Below are 26,483 nucleotides of genomic sequence, written 5' to 3'. Positions count from 1 at the left end.
CGCCTCTCCCCCCACCCCTGCGGGCGGGCGGACAGTGGGGGCCGCTGGGCAGGAAGCCCTCCCCCCTCCCCCGCGGCCCGGGGGGCCCGGAGCGAGCGGGGCTTCTGGACGCCGAGATGGCCGATGAGATTGACTGGCTCGACTTGCCCGGCCGGTGGGCCTACGGCGTTGACCGCGGTGGGAGAGTCTTCTTCATCAAGTACGTTCGTCTCTCTCGTTTTGCCATTTTAGTTTTTCTCTCGAGTTGTCCAACTTGGAAGGTGGCAGGCGTGGGGGCAGGCTGAGCGGTAGGGGGAAGCGGTGGCTGGAACGGCAGGCATGACTAATAAGTTTATCACCATGCCTGTTTGAATGTGTCTCCCGCCTTTTCCTCAATGGGTCAAAGTCCAGCCTGGGCTGGGCCTGCCCTCCTCTGGAAAGGCAGGGTGTGGCAGGGCAGGTGCGGGCTTTCCGGCTCCCCGCCCCAGTCACAGGGGCCAGTGGCGGCCCAGAGGAGGATGGCGGGACCCACTGCCCAGCGGGACCATCTTTCCTCTCAGCTCCCTGAAAGGGCCTGGGGTACGTTCTTTCTCTTGCCCCCACCCGGATTTTCTGACAAGAACACTTGGCTAAGTGACATCACGCAGGGACACCCTGCCTCTGCCACCAGTTCCTGGTCTTCCCTCACCCCAGGACTCAGTGGACCCAGTCCCACAGCCCCGCTCCCTTCCTGCTTCTTTATGGGGCTGTGGTCAAGGGGAAGAAGGTGCCCACAGTGCATTTGGCGTTCTTGAAAGAGAGGAAGCCTTTGCTGCTGTCTGTAATATGTTAGTACCGTTATATTAATTTCATAAACCAAAATGGCTCTGGCATAATCTCATTATAACAGAGTGGCCCCACTGGTGTATTTTGGCCCGCTCCTGCTATAGTCGCTCTTTGCCAGGATAGAAATCTCCCGATAATATAGCAAGTCTAGAAGGACATCATTCCGAACTGTTACCCACACGTGATGGGGAGTTTTTTTTTCTTCCTCAAGATAGCCACTCACAGAACATTAGAGCTGAAAGGAACCTTGGCTGCAACCCCCTCATTTCTCAGATGGGGAAGCAAGGTCTACAGAGACGGACAGTACTTGTTTGAGATAAAACCACTTGCTAATCAGAGCTCGGACTGAGCCCAGGACCCGCTGGCTTGAGGGCCCTGCCTTCCCGCCTGCCCCGAACTGCCTTTGTAGGAGGCCAGGCAGCTGGTGGTTTCGGATCTCCGGTGCTTCTCGGCGGCCACACTTGCGTTAGGCCCTTCTTCTGTAATGATCATCACCGTGATCATAATTGATGCCGTAATTAGATTATCTTAGAAATGAACTCCACGGAAGTTCTTGACCCTGGGTCAGATTCTTAAATGACAGAACTTCACTGGTGTTAAACTGCAGTCCCTTTGGTCGGTGGTTTGAGACTTTGGAGTCCATAAAAGTCACCCAAGGAATTTATGAGAGAAGGCCGACTCCCAAGCCCTACCTCCGGAGTTGGCGATTCCCACCTGGGCTGGGGCCTTGCGCATGTATTCCCACAAGCTCCCCGGGCCAGGTGGTCAGTTCACCTCTTCTCATCTGCCTTCCCAAACTCTTGCTGGTCTTCCTGCTTCTCTTTGTCTTTCACGCCACCAATATCTGAGTAGCCACTATGTGAGTGCCACCCCGATTGGCATTAGAGAGAAAAACCCAGTAAGAGACAGGTTTTCCCCTGAAGGTGGTAGGGAGAAAATGCAGATGAAAGCTTAGGGAATAAGAGGTTACTTCTAGAAGTATTTGTGTGATGGTCTAGGAACACAAGGAAGAAAGAGTGAGCGTTCTCCGGGGAGTAGAGGGAGGGCCTTCAGGAGGAGGGGACATTTGAACTGATTCTAGAGCAGAGGACCAGGGGGAAAGGGGCCCTGAAGCAGAGGGCTGTGGGAAGGAGGGTGCCGGGGGGTGCCGGGGCACAGGTTGTCTAGAGCACTCTGAGGGGGTCAGTGGAGATGGAGTGGGGTTTGCTGGGGCAGGAAGGGGGGGCAGGACACATGGGAAGGGGCGGCTTTGGAGAGGCCTTGTGTGTTTGGCTAAGGGCTTTGAACGTGGTCCTGCAGGGGGTGGGAATCCAAAGGAGATTTTTGAAAGAGGATCGGTACACTTAAACCTGGGCTTTGGAAGGATCCCTCCGGCAGGTGGGTGGGCAGGTGATGATTTGAGGGCTGAACAGGAGGGAGGGGAGACACTTGGCATATGGAGAGCCGTCAGGGGCAACGGCCGAAGCCCAGGAGACAGCTGCTGGGGTTGGATTTCGGCAGTAAGGATAGAGGGAGGGGAGATGGGAGAAGTCTGTAGGAGTAGAAGCGGGGGTGTTCATTTACTGCCTGAAAGTTGGGGAGGAGAGGGAAAAGGAAAAACCAAAGACGAATCTCAGAGATTTTAACTAGAGTCTGACAGAGATCAGGAGGATGGGATGAGGTACAGGTTTTCGGGGGAGTACGTGTTCAGGGGGAAGTATTGAATTTGAGGTCCCCATGGGACCTGCAGGCGGTGATGTCCGACAGGCAACTGGACGTATAGGATAGAAGTTCAAGAGAGTGGCCTGGGCTGGAGAGGGCATCCTGGGAGTCACTCACTGCATAGGGATGGAACCATCCAGAAGTGTGTGACCAAGAAGACAGGGGTATCCAGGCAGCACCAGTGTTGAAGAAAGGGATAGAGGAGGAGAGACCAGGGAGCTCAGGATGGAAAGCACCAGGGTCAGGGAAGGCTGTTGCCCTAGAAGGGGGGGAGAGGGGTGTTGGGAGGAAGGAATGGTCAATATGGAAAGGCCAAGTGAGCTGAAGACTGGAAAGTGCCTATTGGATATAGGAACCAGGGCGCTCTTTAATGACCTCCTGGAAAAGTGGTTTCAGGGGAGGGCTGAGGACAGAAACTAGATTGCAGAGGATGGATGAGAGGGAGACCAGAAGTGGGGACGGCTTGAAGGGACTAGTTTCCAAGAAGGATGCTGGGCCAGTAAGAAGAGGAGCACAGGACAGGAGGCTGGAAGGGGAAGTGGCGATTCAGACTGGAAGACACAGGCTAGAGTGGGGCTAAAGGGATGATGCCCTAAGAGAGAGAGGAGTTGAAGATATGAGTCTGTGATGCCCAATAGAATAAGGTTCTAGAAAAGACAGGAGATGATGGGGGACTATAACCCAGGCAGAGGGATTTCCCTTAATGGGGGAAGGCCACTTCTTCCCCAGTGCAGAGGCAAGTATTAAGGTGGGGATATGGGTACGTTTGGGGGGTGCTAGTTGGGCGAACTGAGGAAGCTCCTGCCTGATGGCTTACATTTTTTCTTGAAGTGAGCGATGAAGATTGTGCATTGAGAATGGGGATGAGGGAGAGAAGGAGAGGCAGGGGAGGGACTCGAGGCTGGTGGGGAAGCTTTAGAACACTCTGCAAATGGCAACTGGCTGGGGCCCCTGAAGAAGATTCCAGGGGGCACTTAGGGTCCAGCTAAGCACGGGGACTGTGGGTTTGCAGTGACATAGGTCCTCCCAGTTTTATAGTTCCCTGTCAGCCCAAAGCCGGGGTGGAGATAGCCCTGGACGACATCGTTCTGGGCCAGGGGCTGACAAGGGGAGAGCAGCAGCAGAACAGGGGGGATGAAGTCAAGGGTGTAGTGGGGCTGTGTCCACCTCTGCGACCCTGGGATGGTCCATGATATCCAGGGGGCTGGGGGTAGTCGTGCGGTCTGGGGGAGCAGCTGTGAGAGGAGAAGAGGGAGCGGGGTCCGCGGGTCTCAGGGTGGCTAAGGAGGAGGTATAAGGGCCTGGGTTTCCCCGCACACTTAAAATTTAGCACTGGTGGCCTTTCCCCTCCCCGGGCTTCCTCTCCCATGGCTCCCAGGACCAAAGCCCACATCACAGGGCATCGCTGAGGGCACACATGGCTCGAGGGCCCTGGGGGCACCAGAACAGTGACTCTGTTTCTTCTCTCCTCCTCAGAGGGCTGGGTCAGCTGGGGAATCCCCTCCTGTACGTAGCAGGTGTCCAGACTTACAGGAACAGTACTGGAGTCCAGTGAGAAGAAAGCCTGTGTCCACACAAAGACGTAGACATGGAGGTTTATAGCAGCTTTATACATAATGGCCCAAAGTGAAAAGCACGCAAATGTCCATCACTGGGTTATAGCCTATGATGGAATACTACTCAGTGAGGAAACAGAATCGACTATGAACACAGGCCACCGCAGGGAGGGAAGAGAGAGAGGAAAGAAAGGGAAGGGAGGAAAGAAGGAGGAAGAAAACAGAAGAAAGCAAGAAGTCAGACAAAGGAGTCTGGCTTGCATGATTCCATTTATATAAAGTTCTGGAAACTCAAGAGCACGCAGACTAGCCTATAGTGAAAGCAAGCAGGTCAGTTGTTGCGGGGGGAGGACATACAAGGGGCATGAAGCCAAATTCCGTTCACATCTTGATTTTGGTGATCGTTTCACAGGTGCATACCGATGTTGAAACTTCGAATGGTACGCTTTAAGTGGGTGCGGTATTGTATATCTTACTTCAGTAAAAATTTAGTGGAACCCTTATTAGTGGGGTTTATTATATTAATTAAAGTATTGGTGATACTTTGAAAGCAGTGAGTGGAGTCCTGGCCGGGGCCCAGCGGCCCCACCCTCAAGCCTGGGTGACACAGGTCATCTGAGAGTCCTCTCTCCTCCACGTCCCTGGATTGGCCAAGAAAGTCAGGTGCTTCGTGCTGGGTCCCATCTGGCTCTGGAAAACTCAGTATCACTTGGCTGGTGGGGGTTGAGAAATGTTGATGGGTTCATCTGCCTGCCGATCTAGACCCAGGCGATCTGCAGTGGTGGGGAGCCCGCTTTGCTGGGAGTAAGATATCCGAATCCTGGCTTTACCACTTACCGATTGTATGATTTGGGGCAAGTCACTTAACGTCGCCGAACCTCAGATTCGTCATCTGTAAAATTCCTCACGTGAGGGACTGTTGTGAGGGAAACTGTTTAGCATTATAGACACCCCAGGACCCAGCCTCCTCCTTTCAAATCCATTGAGAAGTTGCCAGTTAAGGACCTTCCCTGTTCTCCCTAGAGATTCACCGGTCACCTCAATGCTACCTTCTTACTAGTCTTCTTGCTGTTCGCCTTCCTTAACTCCATCCCGATTAGCGCTCCCTCCTCCGTGGTGGGGTAATGCTCTCTATGAGTAGCTGTAATAGGGGTAGGATATACTTCCTATCCCATCATATTGCAGCTATCTTTTTCTATGTCTGTTTCCCCAGTGGGTTATAGATTCTTTAATCTCAGGGTCAGATATTATTTATTTCTGAATCCTCAGCGTGCGCTCAGTCAATGCTTCGCGAATGTGAATGGTGGTGTGGGTTCGTGCATGTCAGGTGTCTGGGATGGGACAGTCAGTGTTGATGTGAATTTGGAGAGGGCAGTTCTACTCAGCGAGGCCTCTCTTGAATCTGACACTTTCTTATTGGTCTTCCGTAGTGATGAGGAAAAGTCAACCAGCTGGGTGCACCCTAGCACGGACTCCCCCATCCAGAGTGGACACTCCTCCAGCCCAGGTAAGGAGCTCGGCTCTCCCCGCCTTTGCCGTTGAGGAGGAAGCAGAGGCTGGAGGCAGCATTACACATCCTCTGACCTGACTTGGCTTTTGACTTTGTCTTTTCTCCATGGACGGATGCGGCTTAGCGTCTGGACCACCATCTGGGGGAGGGTGCAGGAGCGTTGGTATCAGCTTGAGGTCTTTCCGTTTCCAGCTCTACCGGTAGCATGTGGGACAGACCTCGGAGGATGCTGATTTGACTTCTGTCTCATCCCCCTGCCCAATCAGAAAATCCCCTCCATCTTCAGAGCTCCTGACCTAGGGAGAACCCCAGATCCTGGTGCTGAACCACAGAGCCGTAGGCCGTGATGGAAACGTTCTCTCTCTGCACTGCCCAGTGGAGTCACCATTAACCACGTGTAGCTGCTGAGCGATTGACATGTGATTAATGCGGTTGAGAAACTGAATTTTAAATTCTAATGAATTTAAACTGAAAGAGCCCCATAAGCTAGTAAGAATTCCTTCACATTGGGGAGAACATGAAAGAAAAGGAGTCAGGACCCGCACTGATTGCTTGCTATGGAGAAGACTTCATTGCTAGCCCTGAAGGACCTCCCAGACCAGTGGCAAAGTAGGGACATGTACAGGCAAGACTTCAGTCTAAACTGGGGGAGGTGGAGACACCAAGAAGGAGAAGGGCTGGGGTGCTTCAAGTGCCCAAGCAATCGTCTTCTTCAGAATGCCACCACTGACCTGCCCTCACTGGCCTTTCAGCCCTTTCCCTGACTACACACCAGACATGTGGTTCTAGGAGTTTTGGTCATTCATGGGGTACGGGTGGCACTGCTGAACACTTTGGGATAAGGTGTTGGCCAGCCCAGAGCCTCCTTTCTTTTAGATTCTGGGCTGGAATTGTTGTGTTGTTAGAGCTGGAAGGGACTTCAGGGACCCTGGAGTCCAACTCCTTTTAAAGGTAGGAAAATTTAAGAGCAGAGAGGAAGTACCTGGCTCAAGGCCACTCAGCTAATAAGTGGAGCTGTGTTGGGGTTAAATGCCTAAGTGCTAGAGGCAGAGAGATCTGAGCTCCAATCTTGGCTCTACTTTCTATTAGTGTGGTCTTGAGCAAGTGGTTGAAACCTTCCAGGCCTTGACTTCTTCATTTGTAAGAGAAGGATAGGATTATGAACCTCCGAAGATCGAAGATCGTAGCAAAGGCTACCTGAGAGAATCACCATTGGTGGAAGTGACTGCTGTTGTTCATGTCATTGTTGTTATTTGTGACATGAGGCAGGGCCTCCAGACCCCAAGGCCGGGCTGTGTCCTTCTGGGTTGGTGTTTTTGCTGCTGTCAGTGTTTAAAATGTGATTCCATCTCTCTCACTATGACTCTAGGGAGGATTGGAGGATGAATAAAAGCCTTCAGGCCAACTATTTCATTTGGGGCTGCAGCCAACTGGTTGTCCAAGGCTGGGAAGGGGTTAAGATGCCCCTGAAGCTTGCCGGGAGGGCAGCTGCCTCTGCGGGCACTCCGCCTGGACAGGAATATAACACTCTTGGTGTTGCCCAGGCAGAGAGGGCAGTGTGGAGGGAAGTTGCTGGAAAAGGCAGGGGACATAATCCACGCTGGCCTCCTTCCCAGGCACATCACAGTGGCAGGATTATTTAGGATTCGGACCCAATGGGGATCCCTCTACTTGGGGAGACTGCCAACCCACGCCCTTCTGAATGGGGCCGTCCTCCCACAGGGACAGAGGGGAACAAATAGCATTTATGGAACAGCACAGAGGAAAGAATGTCCAGCTTTGGAAGCAGTAGACCAGACTCACATCCCAGCCCAGACACTTCCTGTGTGACCTTAAGCAAGTTGATGAACCTCTCTGGGCCTCAGTTTCCTCATCTATAAAAATGTTCACGCTGATGCTTCTTCTATACTGTTATTGTGCAAATGAAATGCGCTAACCGTGGCAAAATGTGTAGCTTAGAGGAAGGAGGCACTAAGTGGTAGCTGGGGTTATAATTTCTGGGGACCAAGTCCTGAGAGGGGAGCTGGGCTCACTGGCTTTCCAGCTGCGTTGCAGTAGCAGCATCACCATCAACAGCAACGTGGAAGTACAGACCCTTGGTAAATAGGGGTGAGGAAAATGAATGATAAAAACTGGGCCCCCCACTCTCCAGCAGAGAGTGGGCTCTGCTCGCCAGCAGCTTGTGCCCTGAGGCAGCTGATAATATGGTGGGAAAGATTCAGACCAAGAGTGGCTAGCCATGTTATATAAAACCTGATACACAAGGCAGATGTTTGGCCTGAGCAGAAAGGTAGCACTGATTGTCAAGGGAATCCACACCTGTTTTGCAATGTATCAGCTGCAGGGCNGAATCCACACCTGTTTTGCAATGTATCAGCTGCAGGGCTGTTGCACCCCCAAAAGGAATGATCACCAGTGCCCTGCCTGTTGCCCCACCTCTGACAGTGGTTTCCTTTGAGTTTGTCAGAAGACTCCCCCTCTGCTTTGGGGTGGAGGTATCCTGTTTGCCAGAGAGGCAGGATTTTTGGTGGGGGGAGGATGGGTAGGACAAAATGGTACCTAACAGAGCACTCTTCGGAGACGGAGGTGCTCAGCCTCTCTGGAGCTGCCCAGGAAGGGCTGCTGCCACCCGCAGGGATGGCCCGGGCACCTCTGAGCTGTGGTCAGCTGCCTCAGCTGTTTAGTCCTTGCTCCCTCTATGAGCCTGCAATTCTCTGCTCTGAGCATTTCCATGGATAATTTTTTTCAGAGGTGCTATTAAAAAATGTTTTTATAGGGGCGCATGGGTGGCACAGCGGTTAAGCGTCTGCCTTCGGCTCAGGGCGTGATCCCGGCGTTATGGGATCGAGCCCCACATCAGGCTCCTCCACTATGAGCCTGCTTCTTCCTCTCCCACTCCCCCTGCTTGTGTTCCCTCTCTCGCTGGCTGTCTCTATCTCTGTCAAATAAATAAATAAAATCTTTAAAAAAATGTTTTTATAGATCAATCAGACAGAAAATGAATAAGGAAACATTGGCCTTCAATGACGCATTAGACCAAATGACCTTGATAGATATATACACAATATTCCACCTCAAACCAGCAGGGCACGCACTCTTCTCAAGTGCACATGGAACATTCTCCAGAGTAGATCATATGTCAAGACACAAAACAAGCCTCAGTACATTTAAAAAGATTGAAATAATATCAACATCTTTTCTGACCACCATGATATGAAACTAAATCAGTTACAAGAATACCAGAAAAATCATAAATATATGGAGACTAAACAATGTGTTACTGGGTCAACAAAGAAATCCAAGGAAAAATGAAAAAAATACCCTGAGACAAATGAAAACAGAAGTACAGCATACCAAAATCTATGGGGTGCAGCAAAGACAGCTCCAAGAGGAAAGTTCATAGCAATACGGACCTAACTCAAGAAACAAGAAAATCTCAAATAACCAATCCAACTTTACATCTAAAGGAACTGAAAAAAGAATAACAAACGGGGCACCTGGGTGGCTTAGTCAGTGAAGCGTCTGCCTTCGGCTCAGGTCATGATCCCCAGGGTCCTGGGATGGAGCCCCACGTCGGGCTCCCTGCTCAGCAGGGACTCTTCTCTCCCTCCCTCTGTCTGCTGCTCCCCCTGCATGTGCTCTCTCTCTCTGTCAAATAAATAAATAAAATCTTAAAAAAAAAAAAAAACAACCACAAACAAACAAAGCCCAGAGTTAGTAGAAGGAAGGAAATGACAAAGCTCAGAGTGAAATCAATGAAATGGAGACTGGAAAGACAATAGAAAAGATGAACTCAGAGCTGGTTCTTTGAAAAGATAAACAAAATTGATAAACCTTTAGCTGGACTCACCAAGAAAAAGAGAGAGGGCTCAAATAAATAAAATCAGAAATGAAAGAGAAGTTACAACTGACACCACAGAAATATAAAAGATCATAAGACACTACAATGAACAATTATATGCCAACAAATTACACAACCTAGAAGGAATGGATAAATTCCTAGAAATGTGCCATCTTCTAAGCCTGAATCACAAAGAAATAGTAAATGTGAATACAGTGATTACTGGTAAGAAGATTAAATCAGTCATCAAAAACCTCCCAACAAAAACTCAGGACCAGATGGCTTCACTGGTCAATTCTACCAAACATTCAGAGATTTAATACCTATCTTTCTCAAAGTCTTCCAAGAAATTGAAGAGGAGGGATTGCTTCCAAATTCATTTTACAAGGCCAGCATTACCCTGATAACAAATCCAGACAAAGACACCAGGAAAAAAGAAAATGACAGGCCAATATTCCTGATGATCATAGATACAAAAATTCTCAACAAAATATTAGCAAACTGAATTCAACAATGCATTAATAGGATCATTTACCATGATCAAATGGTATTTATTTCAAGGGCTCCCAGAAATAAACCTAAGCATATACGGTCAAGGAATTTATGACAAATGAGGCAAGAGTATGCAATGGAGAAAGGACAGTCTCTTTAAATGGTGTTGGGAAAACTGGACAGCTAATGCAAAAGAATGGAACTAGATGACTATTTTATGTCATACACAAAAATTAACTCAAAATGGATTAAAGATTTGAACGTAAGACCTGAAACCGTAAAACTACTACAGGCAATAAACTCCTTGACATTGGTCTCAGCGATGATTTTTTGGAGCTGACTCTAAAAGCAAGGGCAACAAAAGCAAAGATAAACAAATGGGACTGCATCAAACTAAAAAGTTTCTGCACAACAAAAGAAACCATCAACAAAATGAAAAGGTAACCTACGGAATGGGAGAAAATACTTGCAAATCATATATCTGACAAGGGGTTAATATCCAAAATATATAAAGAACTCCTACCACTTAATAGCAAACACAAAAAACAAAACCCCCCAAAAAACCCAAAACAAAAAACTATCTGATCAAAAAGGGGGCAGAAGACCTGAATAGACAACTTTCCAAAGAAGACATACAGATGGCCAATAGGCACATAAAAAAGATGTTTAATATCACTAATCATCAGGAAAGTGCAGTCAAAACCACAACGATATATTACAGCACAGCAATAGCTCTTACCAAAAAGACTAGAAATACCAAGTGTTGGTAAGGATGTGGGGAAAGGGGAACTCTCTTGCGCTGATGGTGGGAATGCAAACTGGGGCAGCCACTGTGGAAAACCGTGTGGAGGTTCCTCAGAAAATAAAACAGAACTGCTCTATGATCCAGCAATTCCCCTGCTGGGTATTTATTCTAAGAAGAAAAAACACACACTAATTCGAAAATATATATGCACCCCTGTGTTCGTCGCAGCATTATTGACAATAGTCATGATATGGAAACCACCTAGGTGTCCGTTGATGGATGAATGGGTAACGATGGCAGATGTAGCTGACAGAATACTGCTCAGCCATAAAAAAGAACAAAATTGTGCCATTCGTGGCAGCAAGGATAGACCTTGAGAAAATTGTGCTAAGTGAAATGAGAAAGACAAATAGCGTATGATTTCACATTTATGTGGAATTGAAACAGCAAAACAAATGAACAAACCCAACCAAACTCATCGGTAACGGAACAGGATGGTGGACGCTGGAGGAGAAGGGGGCTGGTGGGGGAGCCACATGGGTCAAGAGGGACAGACTTCCAACTGTAAAATAAATATATAGTGTACAGCACGGTGACTGTAGTCAATAATACCGAATCGGCACATACTTGAAAGTAGCCAAAGGAGTAAATCCTAAAAGTTCTCATCACAAGAAAAACTATTGTCACTATGTATGGTGACGGATAGTAGCTAGCCTTGTGGTGACCATTTCTCAATGTAACCACCTAACAAATCATTACCCTCCACCCCTGAGACTGACATAATGTTAAGCGTCAATTATATGTCAATAGAAAAAAAATATTTTTTTAAGTCTCTGCATTTTCCTGGGACTGATTTCCGAAGTCCTCAGCATCTTGTCCAGAAGCTGCAGAAGCTGGGGTGGTACTTTGGGCTGGGGTTTGCAGGCTCGAGTCCTGGTCAGATCCCCTGTGAGGCCTGGGGCGAGTGGCCCGCCCTTGGCTCCAGCCTATGCTTCGGTGATGCCAGGGGCTGTGGGATGACCCTGAGCGCCCTACCGGTGCAACCGTCTGTGTTCACTGCTGTATCCCCAGGGCTGGTGCAGGGCCTGGCCCAGAGGACATGCTCCAGAAAAGCTTGTCCAATGACTGAGCCAGTGGTGCGAGGCAATGATCCATTTGGTGACTTCGCTGCTCACAGACAGGGAGCGTCCCACTCACTGCCATCCCTCTGAATATTTGCTGGAAACAGACAGATAGGAATAATGGACCAAGAAGGGTGACATGGTTGGCTTGAGCGCTGTTGGCTTGTCTGTGAATTTTCCTAGTTTTCCCCGCCCCATCCCTCCTGAGTGCAAATCGGGTTTGTGGGGCTGAGAAGAGAGTGTCATGTTGTGATTTTGCTTCCTCACAGAATTGCCCAATGGCTGGGAGATGGATTCTACCCAGGAAGGAGCTGTGTATTTCATCAAGTGAGTAAGATGGGGTTTCTTTCTGGTCTGGCTCTTGGGCCCACTGTTGTCCTTGTCACTGATGGCCACCTGGGAGGGGAGGTGCTTAAAAGGTCTGCTCCTGCACTGAAGGCCTTGGGGGCTCTGTGAATGGCCAGGAGGCCTCAAGGCTGCTGAGTGAGCGAGCGTGGCAGAGAAAGCTGGGTGTGTGTTTCTTTTGGTCTGGGGGAGCCATGGGAAGTTTTCTGGGTTGGGCTGGGTGAGGGGAGTATTGGGCTGGGCTGAATTCGGGGGAGGGAGATAGTTCAGCAAAGTAAAAAGGCTGCTTTAGACACACAGGACAAAGGCTCAGAGGGGGGACCAAGCACCAGGATGCCCACCGGGGCAGGAAGTGGAACCAGGTGGAGGGAAGGTGTGAGCAGACAGGCAGGCGGGGAGGTGGCAAGGCCCACCCCATCTCTCTAGCTCTCCTGGCTGGGGCACATGTGATGCTGGAGGTGGCAGGGGTGTGTGCAGCGTTCTGTTTTTCTCTGGGGATTGGTCACACCCCTCCGTGGGCTGGGGTAGCTGGTGCCCTTAGCAGCTGACCGCGCACCTGGGGAAGGTGTCCTGGAGGTGACCTTTGAAGCAGAAGGTAACTCTTTGGACTGGGGTGGTCCACAGCAACCTGACTGGACTCCTTTCCCTCGGCCTGGGTCTCTCCATCTCCCAGGCAGGCTGAGTCCTGGCTTCGTTCCCACGGGCAAGGCTCGGCCTGCACAGGCCTACGCCTGGTCTGGCCTCGGAGTCTCCGGGGCTGGGAGAGCGTGGCTCTGCAGACAGCTGGGGCGTGGGCACCGCCAGAGGAATCCTCGGCCTAGCCAGGGGAAGGAGGGCCCTCCTCATCTCTTTCCCCTCCTGCTTTCCTTCCAAATCTTCACTCATCCCTCGGGAGAGCTCATCCTTCCATCTCCTGCCTTGAGACCAGCCGGCACTTACATCAGCTTGGCTGTTAACCATATTATTTTTTTTTAAAGATTTTATTTCTTTATTTGACAGAAAGAGAGCACACAAGCAGGGGGAGCGGCAGGCAGAGGGAGAGGGAGAAGCAGGCTCATCTTTCTTTCCCGCCATTGAGCCAAATCCATTCTTACCGCAGGACCTTTGCATGTGCTGTTCCCTCTGCCTGGGAGCACTTTCCTCCTGTTTTTGTGTATCTGGCACCTACATATCATTTAGCTCAAGTCTTATCTTGTCAGAGTGACCCTTCCTGACTCCCCCAACCCCTGCCCCACTCTGCTCCTCCTTTGACCCTCTTACTTTTCTTCATACCACCTGCCAGGGAGCTGGAAGTTTGCTGTTTCTGTATTCGCCTACTTATTTATTGCTGGTGTTCCCCCCACTGCCACGTCAGTCCTGAGAGCAGAGTGCGGCTATTTCGTGTTCCACCGTGTCCTAGAACCTTGCTGGTGCATGATAGGAATCCAAGATATTTGCTGGAATAAGTGAATGGGAGATGTGGGGGGATAGACAACAGAGGCATAGCTAACTCCTGCTCCAGCTGCGAGCCCCGAGCATCCTGAGCTCCCCTGGCTCAGCGTGCCCAGTCCTGGACTCGTCACCTTTTCCTCGCCAACACCCATTCCATCTTTCTCAGAGGCGCCACCAGAATAGAACCCTCAGAGACAGGCAAACGCCCCCCTGCCTGTCAGTTCTCCTCCTAAATATCTCACCCCGCGGCTACAGCCTGAGTTCCTGCCCACAGGGGCTCTCACCTGGATGGTTCTAGCAGCTTCCCAGCTGATCTCCCTGCCTCCAGGCCAGACTGCTGCAAGAATTCTTGTTCTTTACAATGCAAATTTGGTCACATCATTCTGCATTAAAAACCTTTCATGCTTCCCATCAGTTATAGAGAAAAAAAAATCTGAATTCCTTCCTCTGGCACTTGAAAGGGCTTCATAATCTGGCTTCCTGCCTTCTTTCTCTGGCTTCCCCTCCCATACTCCCCCAGTTTGCCAGACCAGATCATTTGTGGTTCCCTCAACAACGCCCCTCCCTTCGGTGCCTCCCAGCCTTTGCAAGTGCTAATCTCTGCTCTCACAGGGCTTGTGTCCACCTGTGAACACTTGCTTTTCCTTTAAAACACTGCCCATGACATCACCCCTTTAGGGAAGCCCACCTGTATTGTAATTGTTTACATGTGTGTCATTTTTCCTAGATTGGCGGTTCAGACTTGAGGGTGCACTGAAATCACCTGGAGGGCTTGTTAGAACAGATTGGCCCCCTCCCTAGAGTTTCTGGTTCAGAAGGTCTGAGACTTTGCATTTCTAACGGGTCCCGGGGGGATGCCGATGCTGCTGGTCCAAGCACCACAGTTTGAGAACCAGGGGTCTAGATGGAAAACTCAGCAAGGGCAGGGGAGACATAGGGTGGCCATAAAGTCTGGAAACATAGACAATATCATTTCATGAGGTAGTGCAATGAAATGTCACAAGCTATCACGCTATTGTGCCTGTTCCCAGACTTGGTGGCCACCCCACGGGGGTGGCAGTGGCCTCTGTGCAAGCTGGGCGTCACGGCATGGTCTCATTCGGTCCTCACCACCACATTATGAGGAAGGCGCTATCATCCCTAACTGTTTTAACAAGGAAAGAGAAAACTGAGACTTAAAACTGAGATTTAAAACTGAGTAAAAAAATGTGTGCAGTGTCATGAAGCTGGTAGGAAGCGAGACTGGGATTCAGCCTCCTGTCTGCCTGACTTCGCAGGCTGGGCGCTGAGCTTAACGCCACAGCTGCTTCTGGCAGCCTCGGGGCCGCGCTCAGAAGGGGTGGGGGGTGTTCAAGAAAGGCTGACTGCATGAGCGAGGGAGTGAGGGAAGGAAGGACGGACAGACAGACTCTGGTCCACTCATTTTCACGGTTCCCTGCATGATCTGTTCCCCCACCAAGGTTTGTGACATTGGGTTGGTGGGTGAGTTAGAAACTCTGAGGACCCCGGACATGGATCCCAAGAAGTAACAACAAAAGTCAGATACACAGACAGCTGGAGAGGCTTTTTCTTTTTCCTTCTTGTGTGGAGGAGTCAAATTTCAATGAGCTAACGTTGACACTCGCCCAGGATCGGAGGAATATGGCCGTTGTGTGTCAGTGAGCCCTCCCCTCCTTGTGTTGGGAGGTGCCTGTCTGGTACCCACGATGTCATCGCTCAAGCGTGCCTGTGGTTTTGAGGGTGTCGCTTATAGGTAGAGTGGTGCAGAGAGAAGAGAAAAAGCGGAGGATGCAAATGTGGGTGTTGAAACCCCTGGCAGGCCTATGTGCGTGTACCACCTTGGTCCAGAAGAGGGCACCAAAGCACACGTGATGGGCCCCAGGAAGGCCTTGACGCGTTTGCTCAGGGGTGACCCACAGCCACTCCAGGACCATCGCCACCATCCTCCGCCATGTCTCAACCAGCGTGGGCCTGGTAGACCTCTTTCAGACGCTTAGAGATCTGGTTATGTTACGTCCATTCCTGATTTTCTCTGGCCCCTGGCTCCTCCCCCACTTCCTGCTAAAGCAGCCAGGTGTGGAGCTCCGCCAGTTGGGTCTCCAAGAGGGCCTCTCTCTCCAAAGTTGGCAGGGAGGCAGACAAGGCAGTGATGCTTTCTGCAGAGCCCGATAACCCTTGTTCCCACTCTGGGCCCCTGCCACCCCCTCCCCACCCTGGTGCCCCCATGGGCCACGCCAGCCAGGGCCTCGCACTTACTGCATTCCCAGGGAGCCCCTCCTGGCCGCTGTCACTTCTCCCTTGGTCTTCCGAGAAGAGGCCAGAAGAGGCAGTCATCACACCAGGGCCTCCCATGCCCCCACGGGCTGCTCAGTGCCACGCCTGGGGCTGTGGAAGGCGGGGATGCAGGAGCCCAGGCCTGTGGGAGCCCAGAGGAGGCCGCTCCCCGAGAAGTTCTGTTCGGCTGTCTCCAGAGGTCAGGCAGGACAAAGGAGAGAAGTCACAGGGGGAGCAAATCTGCTACTTAGTGACTCGACCAGCTCTGCCCTCAGAGAGGCCCATAAGCTCCCAGAGCAGTTGAGAATGAGATGAGAACAGGTCCTGGATGGTATGCGGCTCAGGGGAGGGAAACCCCATCTTGCAGATGAAATAAACTGAGGTCCAACAGCCAAGTAATTTGTTCCAAGTCACTCATTTGGTAAGGGGTGGCGCTGAGGTCAGAACTCAGTAGGTCCTCAAAGATAACTCACCACGTGGGGCTCCCTTTGCTGCTCCCCAGTTGGTACACTCTGGCGGGGGGGGCGTGTGGACATGGCCAGGGTGAGGCGTAGCAGGTAAGACCCCTCTGAAGGGCAACAAGTCTGTCAATTTCACGGCCCTCCCTTTGGTCTCTTACGCCCCCAGGGCCACCCAGATCTACCAAGGCAGCCACAGGGCCAGCTCGGAGGACCTGTCTGCAGCCCTTGCCCTCTGTCTGCCAGAGAGGAAACCCTCCCAGCAGGCCCTTCTGTCCGTCTCCTGCCTTTTTCAGCTGCCTGAGGATTGTGTGGGGTGGGCGCTGGGGTCCTTGTCCCCTTCCCCACCTTGCCTGTCTCCCTGCTGGATGCTATAATCTCTGGCCCCAGCCCTGCTTTGCTCCATTGGCTCCTCAAGGCCAGAGACGCCCCCAGAGCCCCTCATCTTTGTTTGGCTGGAAGACGGCTTTCCCCCTGCTGCAGTGGGCAGGCTTGCCAAAACCTGGAGAGCTAGGGCAGGTGGGCTGGGTTTAATCGGTCCTGCCTGGCTCTAGGCCTGCATCCAGGATTTCTCTGCCCCTTCAGCTGAGTGCCTTTCTCACAGCCGATGAACGATGAATGGAGCATCTCAGCTGGGCTGTGGGAGCAGTGGGGGGTGACTTAGGGACCCCCCTCTCCCCCCAGAGCTGCAGGCAGGTGCATACTGCTCTGACCTGAGATTCTCAGCTCTGGCCTACTCTGGGGTTGGAAGGAGAGGCCTTGCAGGAGCTCTGTCTGGGGTGTGTGGGACTGGGGTATGGATTGTATCCCTAGAATGATCCCCCTCTGGGCTAACAAGGTTCTTCGTGGACCGTGGAAGGGAAGCCTGTGCTCCCGCTCCTCCCACAGCAGATTCTTTTTAAAGAAAAAGACTTCCGTTGGTTAAATGATGCTTATACTCAGATCACATTAAAAGAGAGACCCACAGAGAAAGGTAAATAGTGCATTTGAGTGAAGAGAAGCTTCATTTTTGAAATTCAGGTGTTGTTAATAAATACTCAAAAAATTTTTAATAGTCGGTGGGTGTCCTTGCAGATGCCCTTCATCTAGCTCCTGCTTCTCGAACTATTTCAATACTCAGAAGTGACCCCAGGAGCTCCTCTGGTTTGCTCTAGAGCTTCTGGGTCTCAGGAGCAGGTGGGACTGAGACCCCGCGACCCTGCCCGGAAGTTCGGGTGGGAATATTCCATCTTCTTTCCATCTTTCGGATCCTGGTTATGACGCTCAGTCTTCCCCTTGCACTTACCCACAGAGAGTCTGTTATTGTTCCAGCATCCACAGAAAAGCGAAGAGAAGGAAACTGAGCCAGAGAAAGAGAGAGAGAGATTGCGAGAGAGGATCTCTTAAGGGCATGGGCTTGCCTACAGCAGAAATGGGGCTGCAGTCCTATGGTCCGAAGCCCTCCCTCCTGCCTCTGAACAAACACAGGTACCCCCTGGCTTGGCAGGTATCCTTGCCCAAGGTCACTGGAGACCAATTAGGGCTGGAGACCGAGGAGGTCCTGGCACCTTGGCATGGGTTCCAAACAGCTGCACACATTACTTCTTGCCATTCTTTGTGCTGGGGGAGGGGATGTGAAGGTGCTAGGACCCCTTCCAAGTCCTCCTGACACCCAGAGATGTGCTCCCGTCTCTTGGGTGGAGAGCCGTGGAGACGAAAGGTGCCCACAGGCAGGTCTGCTGAGCCCCCACGATGCCAGACCTCTGGGCACCTTCTGGTTCCCTGCACTCTAATGGGAGAACAGCAAACTGCAGCTTACACAGAGAAAGGTGGACCCAGATCCCCTTTGGGGGGGCAGCTCTTCCTGGTGCTGGAAGGCCAGGAAGGCTGAGCCCAAGTACTCTATCCTCTCCTGGGCGGGAAGCATGGGTGGTTAGCAGCTTGTCGCCGGTGTAGATGGAGTTAAACCTTTCCAGGGACTATTTACTCCTGATCCTAAGTGACAGCTTGGGGAGGGAGAGTCACGTGGGCCTGAAATCCCCGCGGGAGCCGATGGAGCATGCCCAGCTGCTTCTGCCTGGGAAAGATGCTGGATCCTGCAGTCACCACCACAGCATCCTCTCCCCGCGCCAGGGACCTGCCAGCCGGAGAGATGACTGATTAGACCGATCAGATCCAGAGCCCCGCTCTTCAGAAAGGGGCCCTGAGGGGCGGGGGAGGAGGACCCCAGCTGGCCGGAGCTGGGGGAGGGGTGCCTCGGGGGCGCCGACAGTTCTAGCTTTTCAGCGCGGGGCTCACACCTCTGAAGCCGGTGAGTCTGGTCTGATGCACCATATTGATGAGGCGGGGTGGTGGAAGGCTGTGCTCCGGCCGGGCTGGCAGCCGCCCACCGTGTGCGTCCGGCTGCTGGCACTGTGGGGCCACTGCCTTCCCCATCCCTCATTCTTGGCAGCCTTACTTGGGGATCATGAATGCTGAGAATGCTAATTATAACCCGCTCTGTGCCCCCACCCCCACCTCCAGAATCCCCGGTAAGGGCCGATGTTGTTGGAATTTATTACATTTGAATTGCATCTCTGGGGTGAGGCCAGCTTTGGGGCTGCCAGCTTCCTAGGGTCTAGCTGCACCCCCCCCCGCCCCAGCCTGGCTAGAGCAAAGAGGCCAGCCCCACCCTGCCTCTAATCTTGCCAGAAGTGAGTTGAAGGCCAGCAGGAGAGATAGAGGGGGGGTCCAAGGGTCAGGCTTGGGTCAGCCCAGGGACTCAGCTCCCTTGGTGTCGTGAGGGGTCATGGCATGTGTATTTTGTGGTCTGAGGTTGGGGCCCAGGACCACCGAGGCTCTTGAATTCCTAGGGGCAGCTGATCTCTGGGATGTCAGATTTAGTGGGGAGCACCTGAGGAGCTGAGGCCTGGTATGTGGGCCCCAGGGTTTGGGTTTACAGTGGTGGGGTCAGCTGCAGCTGGCAGAGCCTCAGCCTTGCAGCAAGGTGGGGGAGATGGCAGAGAGGGGTGGTGAGAGATCAGGTGGGGGGTCGGGAGGGGGTTGGATAGGAAGGCAGAGGGAGAAGAGAGAAGAGGCTAGAGGGATGCTCTTTGTGACCACAGGCCAGCCAGAGAAGGGAAGACAGGGGGCTGGAGCCTGGGAAGGCCAGAGATAGGAGAGGCAGGACAGAGGGAGCCAGGCCTGGGGTATAAGGGTGGGGAAGGCTGCAGGAAGGGGGAGGTGGTAGGAGGGAATGGAGTCGGAGTCCGAGCCAGAGAGGGCGGAGGTCTTTAAGCTTGCCATTCTTCCTCTATCCCTATAGACCCCTCGCCCTCAATCTGGTAGTTTGGGGGGCTTGCTCCCCTGGGGGGGGTTCTCCTGAACGCCCGGGGTGGGAGCCCTGTGGGCCTGTCTCGGCCTGAGCTTGCTGTCCGGATGGCCTTGTTCTGATCATAGGCACCCTCCCTACAAATCCCCCAAATCCTGGCTTCCAGGCCCCTGGTGGGGGAGCATGGAGCTGGGGAGGTTTTCTGTGGCCTTCCACCTTGGAGCAGCTGCATTTTGGCTTGGGCAAGAGACTGAGCAGATCCCGGGGGGTGGAGAGGAGGTGGGGGGAGGTCCCATAGAGATGCAGCTCCTCTCTCCCACGCAGCAGCGGCTACTGGCTCCTGGAAGGACGGGGCAGTGGCCCGAGGCTGGGAGCCACCTCAGGTGGGGGCGGCAGGAGGGGCCGGGGCAGGCCGCCTGGCACCGCCACCAGGCTCCCTTATGGAAAACAGGCGGCTCTCTGTGTCTCTTATCAAGGGCGCAGAGTGCTGGGCTGCAGATATGAATTATTAAATGTCCTTGTTTTTCCAATCAGTGGCGAGGTGATAACTGTGTTAGCGCTAGTGTGTAATTAATCCTGGTGGGAAGCTGCACAGGCTCGAGACAATGGGGGCTTTTTTTTTCTTTTTCTTNGGGGGTTTTTTTTTTTTTTTTTTTTTTTTTTTTTTTTTTTTTTTGCCGGGTTCAGCTTTTTTTCCGTCTTCACAGGAAGGTGATGGTGCAGGACGCATTACACAGATAATTACTTTTAACGTGTCTGCCTAGATTATTGAGTCGGATTCTTCCTGCTCGGTGTAAATGAAGTAATTACCAAGGAAGTCTGTGAGTGGGGCAGCCAGCCCTGGCTCCCAGGCTGACATCACAGCCTGCCCAGGCCAGGCCTGTGGCCTTGGGGGGCACAGAAGAGGGAGCTCACGGGGCCCCGGGCAGCAGGCAGGGGAAGCTGAGCTGAGAGGGGGCCCAGGCCAGCGTGAAGAAGCGCGCTTCCCGTCTTCCTCGCTGGCCTGGAGTGAGGTTCCCCGAAGCCACTGGCACTGAGCTTGGCACCTGGCAGGGACCTGATCCATGTGGGTCCCCCAGGGGGAGGGTCAGGAGGAAGAAGACTGCCGCTAGGCGTCAGGGAGAGCTTGCTGACCCTCGGGGCCGAGAGTTCTGGCTGTCAGAGGTTTTGCGCAGTGGATTGAGCTCCGGGCTAAGGAGGTCTGGGAGCCAGTGCGTTATTAGGGAGATGACTTTAGCAGGCCAGTCTCCAAGCAATTAAAAAAAACATTTAGAGAGGAAGAACGGTTTGGTTGGGAAACATTTAGAAACAAACGTGGAACAGAGATGGAGAGGCCTCGAGGCAGGCTGAGTGGGGCCCTTCCCTTGGTGGTCTTTCAGTCCAGGTGGGCTCCTGCTCGGCATCCGCACCTCCCGATGCCCCCCACAGACCGTCTGGTCCAGCCTCCCTCCAACCCCAGACGAGCCCTCTGTTCCCTCCCTGCTGGGAACACCAGCCTCCAGTGACGGGGAGCTCATTACCTCACCAGGCAGCCTGCTCCATGGTTAGAACATTCTTCTGTATGGAATCAAAATCCGCCCACTTCCAAGGTCTGCCCTTTGGTTCCGATTCTTTGAAGCAGCACAAAGCAAGTCAGCTCTCTTCCCGTGGTGATAAAGACGGGTTTCTTCATATTAAAATAGCATATAATAATGTGTGGATGGAACGTATTTTATGTAACCAGTTTTGTATTGGGATATGTAGGTTGTTACCTTTATTTTCCTTTTACAAATAACACAACATGAACATTTGTGTGCATAAGGCCTTTTTTGCATTTTGGATTATTTCCTTAGGATAACTCCCAAGACGTAGAACTAAGGCAATAGAGTATATACATTAAAAAAATTACGATTCTGAGTCGAAAAGTAATACATAGTCATTAAAAAGAATTGAAAAACATATAGAGAAAAGATTAAAATTGCCCATAATTGTCTCAGAGGTTTGGTATATAATTTTACCATTTTGTTACATATAGGTTTTTATATTATCACAATACACATATGTACTATTAAAATTTTGGACCAAGTGTATATTTTTGTCACTTACATAAGTGGCTTCCTAGTGTTTCATTATATATCTATTCTATTTATTTAATTGACTCCCTTGTTAAACTAGGTGTTTCCAGTTTTTTGCTTTTATAAGCAATGCTGCAGTGAACATATAAATATCTGAAACTTTGCACATATCAGTGATTTTTTCCTTAGGTTGCATTTCTAGAAATGGAATTGCTGTGTTATTTTATTTTTTGAAAGTTTTTATTTTAATCTCCTGGCGCTTATCACAAGTGCCCTCCTTAATCCCCATCACCTGTTTCACCCATCCCCCACCCACCTCCCCTCTGATAACCACCCGTTTGTTCTCTATAGTTAAGAATCTGTTTCTTGGTTTCTCTCTCTCTCTCTTTTCCCCCTTTGCTCATTTGTTTTGTTTCTTAAATTCCACATATGAGTCAGATCATATGGTCTTTGTCTTTCTCTGACTGATTTCATTAGCATTATACTCTCTAGCTCCATCCATGTCCTTGCAAATGGCAAGATTTCATTCTTTCTTGTGGCTGGGTAGTATTCCGTTATACATATGCACCACCTCTTCTTTATCCATCATTCAGCTATGGATGGGCGCTCGGGCTGCTTCCATAGTTTGGTCATGGTAGATAATGCTGCTATAAACACAGGGGTGCATGTGTCCCTTTGCATCAGTATTTTGGTATTCTTTAGATAAATACCCAGTAGTACAATTGCTCAATGGTGGGACAGTTCTATTTATAACTTTTTGAGGTACCTCCCTACTGTTTTCCAGAGTGGCTGCCCCAGTTTGCATTCCCACCAATAGGGAATTACTGTGTTTTAAAATACTTTGATATATTTTGCCAAATTCTTTGTTGGAAATTACTAATTTACATTCCCGGCAGTTGTGTTTGAGAATGCGTTTTGTTAGACGAGCATCGGCATTGAACATTATAACATTTTCATTGCTTTAATCCATCGCTGCTTCATTGTTTTAACACATTTGTTTGATTAGGAGTGAGATTTAAGGTTTGAAAAAGAGGTTTTTAAAGTATGAATAACCCATCTGTTGTCATTTGTGTGTTCGAATCTTTGGCTTTTCCTAAAAGGCAGTTTAGTGCAGTCGTCAAGATGGCAGTGATGGGGGTGGCGGGGTGGGGGTGGAATTCCAGTTGAATCTGGGCTCTGTCACCCACAAGCAAGAGGACCTTGACAGTGACTTAAAAAAAAAATCCCTCTGTGCCTCAGTTTCTCCATCTGTTAGACGAAGATAACAGTGTCACCTGTTTCATGCACCTCTTGTGAAGATAGGTGAGGTCACATCGTAGAGCAGGTGGAATCACGCCGAGCAGAGCGACCCGTGTGTTTGCTCTTAGCATCTTACTGCTGTGTGTGAGCAACACGGAGACCTGAAGACGGTGTCCTGATTTCCCTCCCTCCAAGCCCCCCAGGTCTCCTTGTCCTGGGCTAAATGCCCCTATTCCTCCAATAGCCCCACTTCCTTTCTCAGCCTTTCCTGGAGCCTCACACATGCGGTGCGGTCCCACCAGCACAGAACATGGTGAGACGGCCACACCCCGTTCCCAGGACGATCCCCTGGAAAGTCACACTTCTGGGGTCTTCTGGCAGGTGCCTGGATGAAGGGGATTTGGCTCCTCTAGGATCTTCTGCGCACGGGACTCTGCACTGGAGCCCTCTTCCCGCTGCGTATGTTCTTACTGACCCCTCCTTGTCGCATCTATCCAGAGGGTACCGCATTCCTGGGAGCCCTCTCTGCGCTTCCCAGAGTAGCGCTGGTTAATCTGATAAACTAATTCTGGTCTATGTGTTAGTAAGAGAGAGTGGGTATGCTGCCTGCCAGGGTTGTGGAAAGAAGGCCCATCTGGAACTTGAAGACATAGATTCAAATCCTGGTCCAAATTAGCAGCTGTGTGGTTTGTAGCAAGTCACTTAATCTCTCCGAACTTCTGTTTCCTGTTCTGAAAAATGGGTTTGTATCACTAGCCATTTAACTAGTTGATCGCTAGGAGAGTAATATATATATATATTAGTAATATATATATAGTATATATAGTAATATATATGTAATATATAATATAATAATATATGTAATATACTCGTAATATGTATAGTAATATATATTCTATATATATCTATATATAGAAATGTTTTGCAAACTGCAGATAATTATCCAAATGCCAGTTATTGTTCGATGTGTGTATTTGAACAATGTATATCAGAAAGGCAGTGCTTTAACTCAAAGATTAAACTGGAACTAAGGTGGGTTGGTAAGAAATGTGTTTAGGGCTGATGGTATTTACGGTGACCGTCAAATCCTCCTCCCCCATTTATTTAGTCTCTCTTAAGGGTTGATACTGACTGTGAATGCAAGAAATAAGGCGGGGCAAATCATTGCTGATCTGATAAACATCCTTGGATGCTCAGGCTTGACTCCTACAAGGCCTCGGCTCCCCCTCCATGGAGGAGGTGAGGCCCCTCCTTAGCTCTGATGTCACCATGTCTACCCCGTCTGGCTCATCATTACCTGAAAACCGGAGTCTATAATTGCAGGGGCCAATTTGCTTTTAATTAGCCTAATGCTTGCAATTAGCCTGTTCCGTGCACCCCGGCCTCTGGTGGTGAGGTCATTTTTCTGATTTTACTTGGTTCCTGGGTCCTCATTAGCATCACGGGGCCACCCAGAGACATCCAGGCCTGCTTGCCTCCGCCTAGAACTGTGGCTGCCAGGCTGAAGAATTGAAGAGGTCGTTGTGGGGAAGGAAAACCTACTCTTGGCGAGGTGGGATGGGCGGGTGGGAGTGTGCCGACATGTACATTTGTTAGTGTCACGCGTGAGGTCTAGAGCCCAGTTCCTCCTTCTAATCCAGTGCCCTTCTCCCTTTTTTTTTTTTTAAAGATTTTATTAATTTGAGAGAGAGAGAGAGCGAGAGAGAGCATGAGTGGGAACGGGAACGGAAGCAAGGGTTGGGGGGGGTGGGGGAGAAGCAGACTTCCCTCTGAGCAGGGAGCCTGATGTGGGGCTCAATCCTGGGACTCCGGGATCACGACCTGAGCCAAAGGCAGATGCTTCACTGACTGAGCCACCCGGGTGCCCCCATCCTTTTTTTTTAGATTTTATTTATTTATTTGAGAGAAAGAGAGTGAGAGAGCAAGAGATCATAAGAAGGGGGGAAGGATAGAACAAGAAGCAGGCTCCCCGCTGAGCACGGAGCCCCATGTGGGACTGGATCCCAGGACCCTGAGATCATGACCTGAGCTGAGGCAGATGCTTAACTGACTGAGCCACCCAGGCGCCCGGCTCTTCCCCTTCTGAGCTTCGATTTCCTCATCTCAAAAATGGGAGTAACTATTCCTGCCCTGCCTGCAACACCCGGGCTCACGTGAGCTCAGGTAGGAAGTGGGTACGAGTTAAAGCCGTGCCGTGTGAGGCTACTTTATCACATCACAGGTGAGAGCCCTATGGGGTCGTACAGTCTCAGTGTCCCTGGACCCCTGTCTGGTAATCCCTGGTCTGCTCGCCCTGCTCGTTCTCCTCCAAACCACGGCTGATTCGAGCGCATTGGCATACAGCAGGTGCTCCATAAACGTTGGTTGCTTATGTAGGGCTTTGGGTGGGAAGGAATTTGGCTCAAGGAAACAGTCATGAGAAAGCCTTTGATGGTGGGTATGGGGGGCATTTATTTCCTGTGCTCCTCAGCCTTGCACCTCATTCCACCAGACTGAGTTGCTACCAGGCGAGAGATGGTCTTCTTTGCCTTTGTCTTCGTGATGTTTCACAGAGCTGGGCACAAGGCAGAGTTCGGTAACTGCTTTTCGAATGAATGAATGAATGAATGAATGAATGAATGATTGAGTGCGTGAGTGAGTGAGACAGGGTCATGCGGTAGAGAGAGCGTGGCATGGACAGATGAATAGGGCTGGGAATCCTGGCCCCACCACTTTCTTTTGGCAAATATTTACCATATGTTCGTTTTGTACCGGGCAGGTACAAGGTTGCAAAAATGAATTTTTAAATTCCCAGTCTAGTAAGGGAGCAGACGTGTGAGCAAATAATTGTCCTGTATGTGATAGAGACATATGCTACATATGTCGGTGGCCAAGAAAGAAAGTGGTGGAGTCTCCCAGGAGAGAAAGGATTCCCAAGGAAGGGGCCTGAAGCTGGAGCTCATGAGTTTCTCACCGGCACTAAAGCCTCCTTCACGGGGGTGAGGACGGAATAAAATCAAATAATATGAAGAAAACGTCTGACACTGAATGATCTTTTATTTTTTTATTTTTTATTTTTTTTAAAGATTTTATTTATTTATTTGACAGAGAGAGAGACAGCCGGTGAGAGAGGGAACACAAGCAGGGGGAGTGGGAGAGGAAGAAGCAGGCTCCCAGCGGAGGAGCCCTATGCGGGACTCAATCCCAGGACCCTGGGATCACGCCCTGGGCCAAGGGCAGACGCTTAACGACTGAGCCACCCAGGCACCCCCTGAATGATCTTTTAATAAATGTTAAAAATGTGTCCCTGAGGAGAGGGGTGGCTGGTGGGGGAGGGACAGGAGCCGGGGGCTCAAGGAATTTCAGAAGCAGAGCCACAGAGCTTCGCTCTGCCAGTGACTACCTGTGCCACCTGTCCCCTCACTGCTCCAAGTCTCAGCTGCCGTGTCCGCAAAGTGGGGACAGTGCACCTGTATGGTGTAGTGGAGAGACTTCACACCAGGCCCCTAGGACGGCTTGGCACATAGTAAGTTCTAGAAAAGATTAGCTCTCTCGTTATTACCAATGTCTTTCACGGAGAGACTACATCTGCACGCAGACACACACATGTTGCATGCATGTTGACTCCCAGATATGCTCAGAAA

General features: G+C 50.9%; 1 protein-coding gene across 14 annotated transcripts in view; it reads left to right on the top strand.

Moving 5' to 3' along the window:
• The first annotated feature begins 6 nt into the window (after window positions 1-6).
• The window catches only part of PLEKHA6 (pleckstrin homology domain containing A6), a 137,734-nt gene continuing 111,257 nt past the window's right edge, over window positions 7-26,483 (top strand). For 13 of the 14 annotated variants that reach the window (XR_004627349.1, XM_019798554.2, XM_019798544.2 and 10 more), the window contains exons 1-3: window positions 7-199; window positions 5,492-5,568; window positions 12,040-12,097. Coding sequence is in view for 12 of the 14 variants with exons in the window: in XM_019798554.2 (XP_019654113.2) it covers window positions 117-199; window positions 5,492-5,568; window positions 12,040-12,097 (218 nt within the window). In the remaining 2 variants the exon portion in view is untranslated. Of the gene's footprint in view, window positions 200-5,491; window positions 5,569-12,039; window positions 12,098-18,325; window positions 18,569-26,483 lie in introns of those variants that run through there. The other variant, XM_019798551.2, reaches the window with a different exon arrangement.

The sequence above is a fragment of the Ailuropoda melanoleuca genome, chromosome 8 (assembly GCF_002007445.2).
Source record: "Ailuropoda melanoleuca isolate Jingjing chromosome 8, ASM200744v2, whole genome shotgun sequence".
In the NCBI taxonomy this organism is placed as follows: domain Eukaryota; kingdom Metazoa; phylum Chordata; class Mammalia; order Carnivora; family Ursidae; genus Ailuropoda; species Ailuropoda melanoleuca.
The sequence above is the reverse complement of the archived record's forward strand: the minus strand, read 5'-3'. Positions and strand labels throughout refer to the sequence as shown.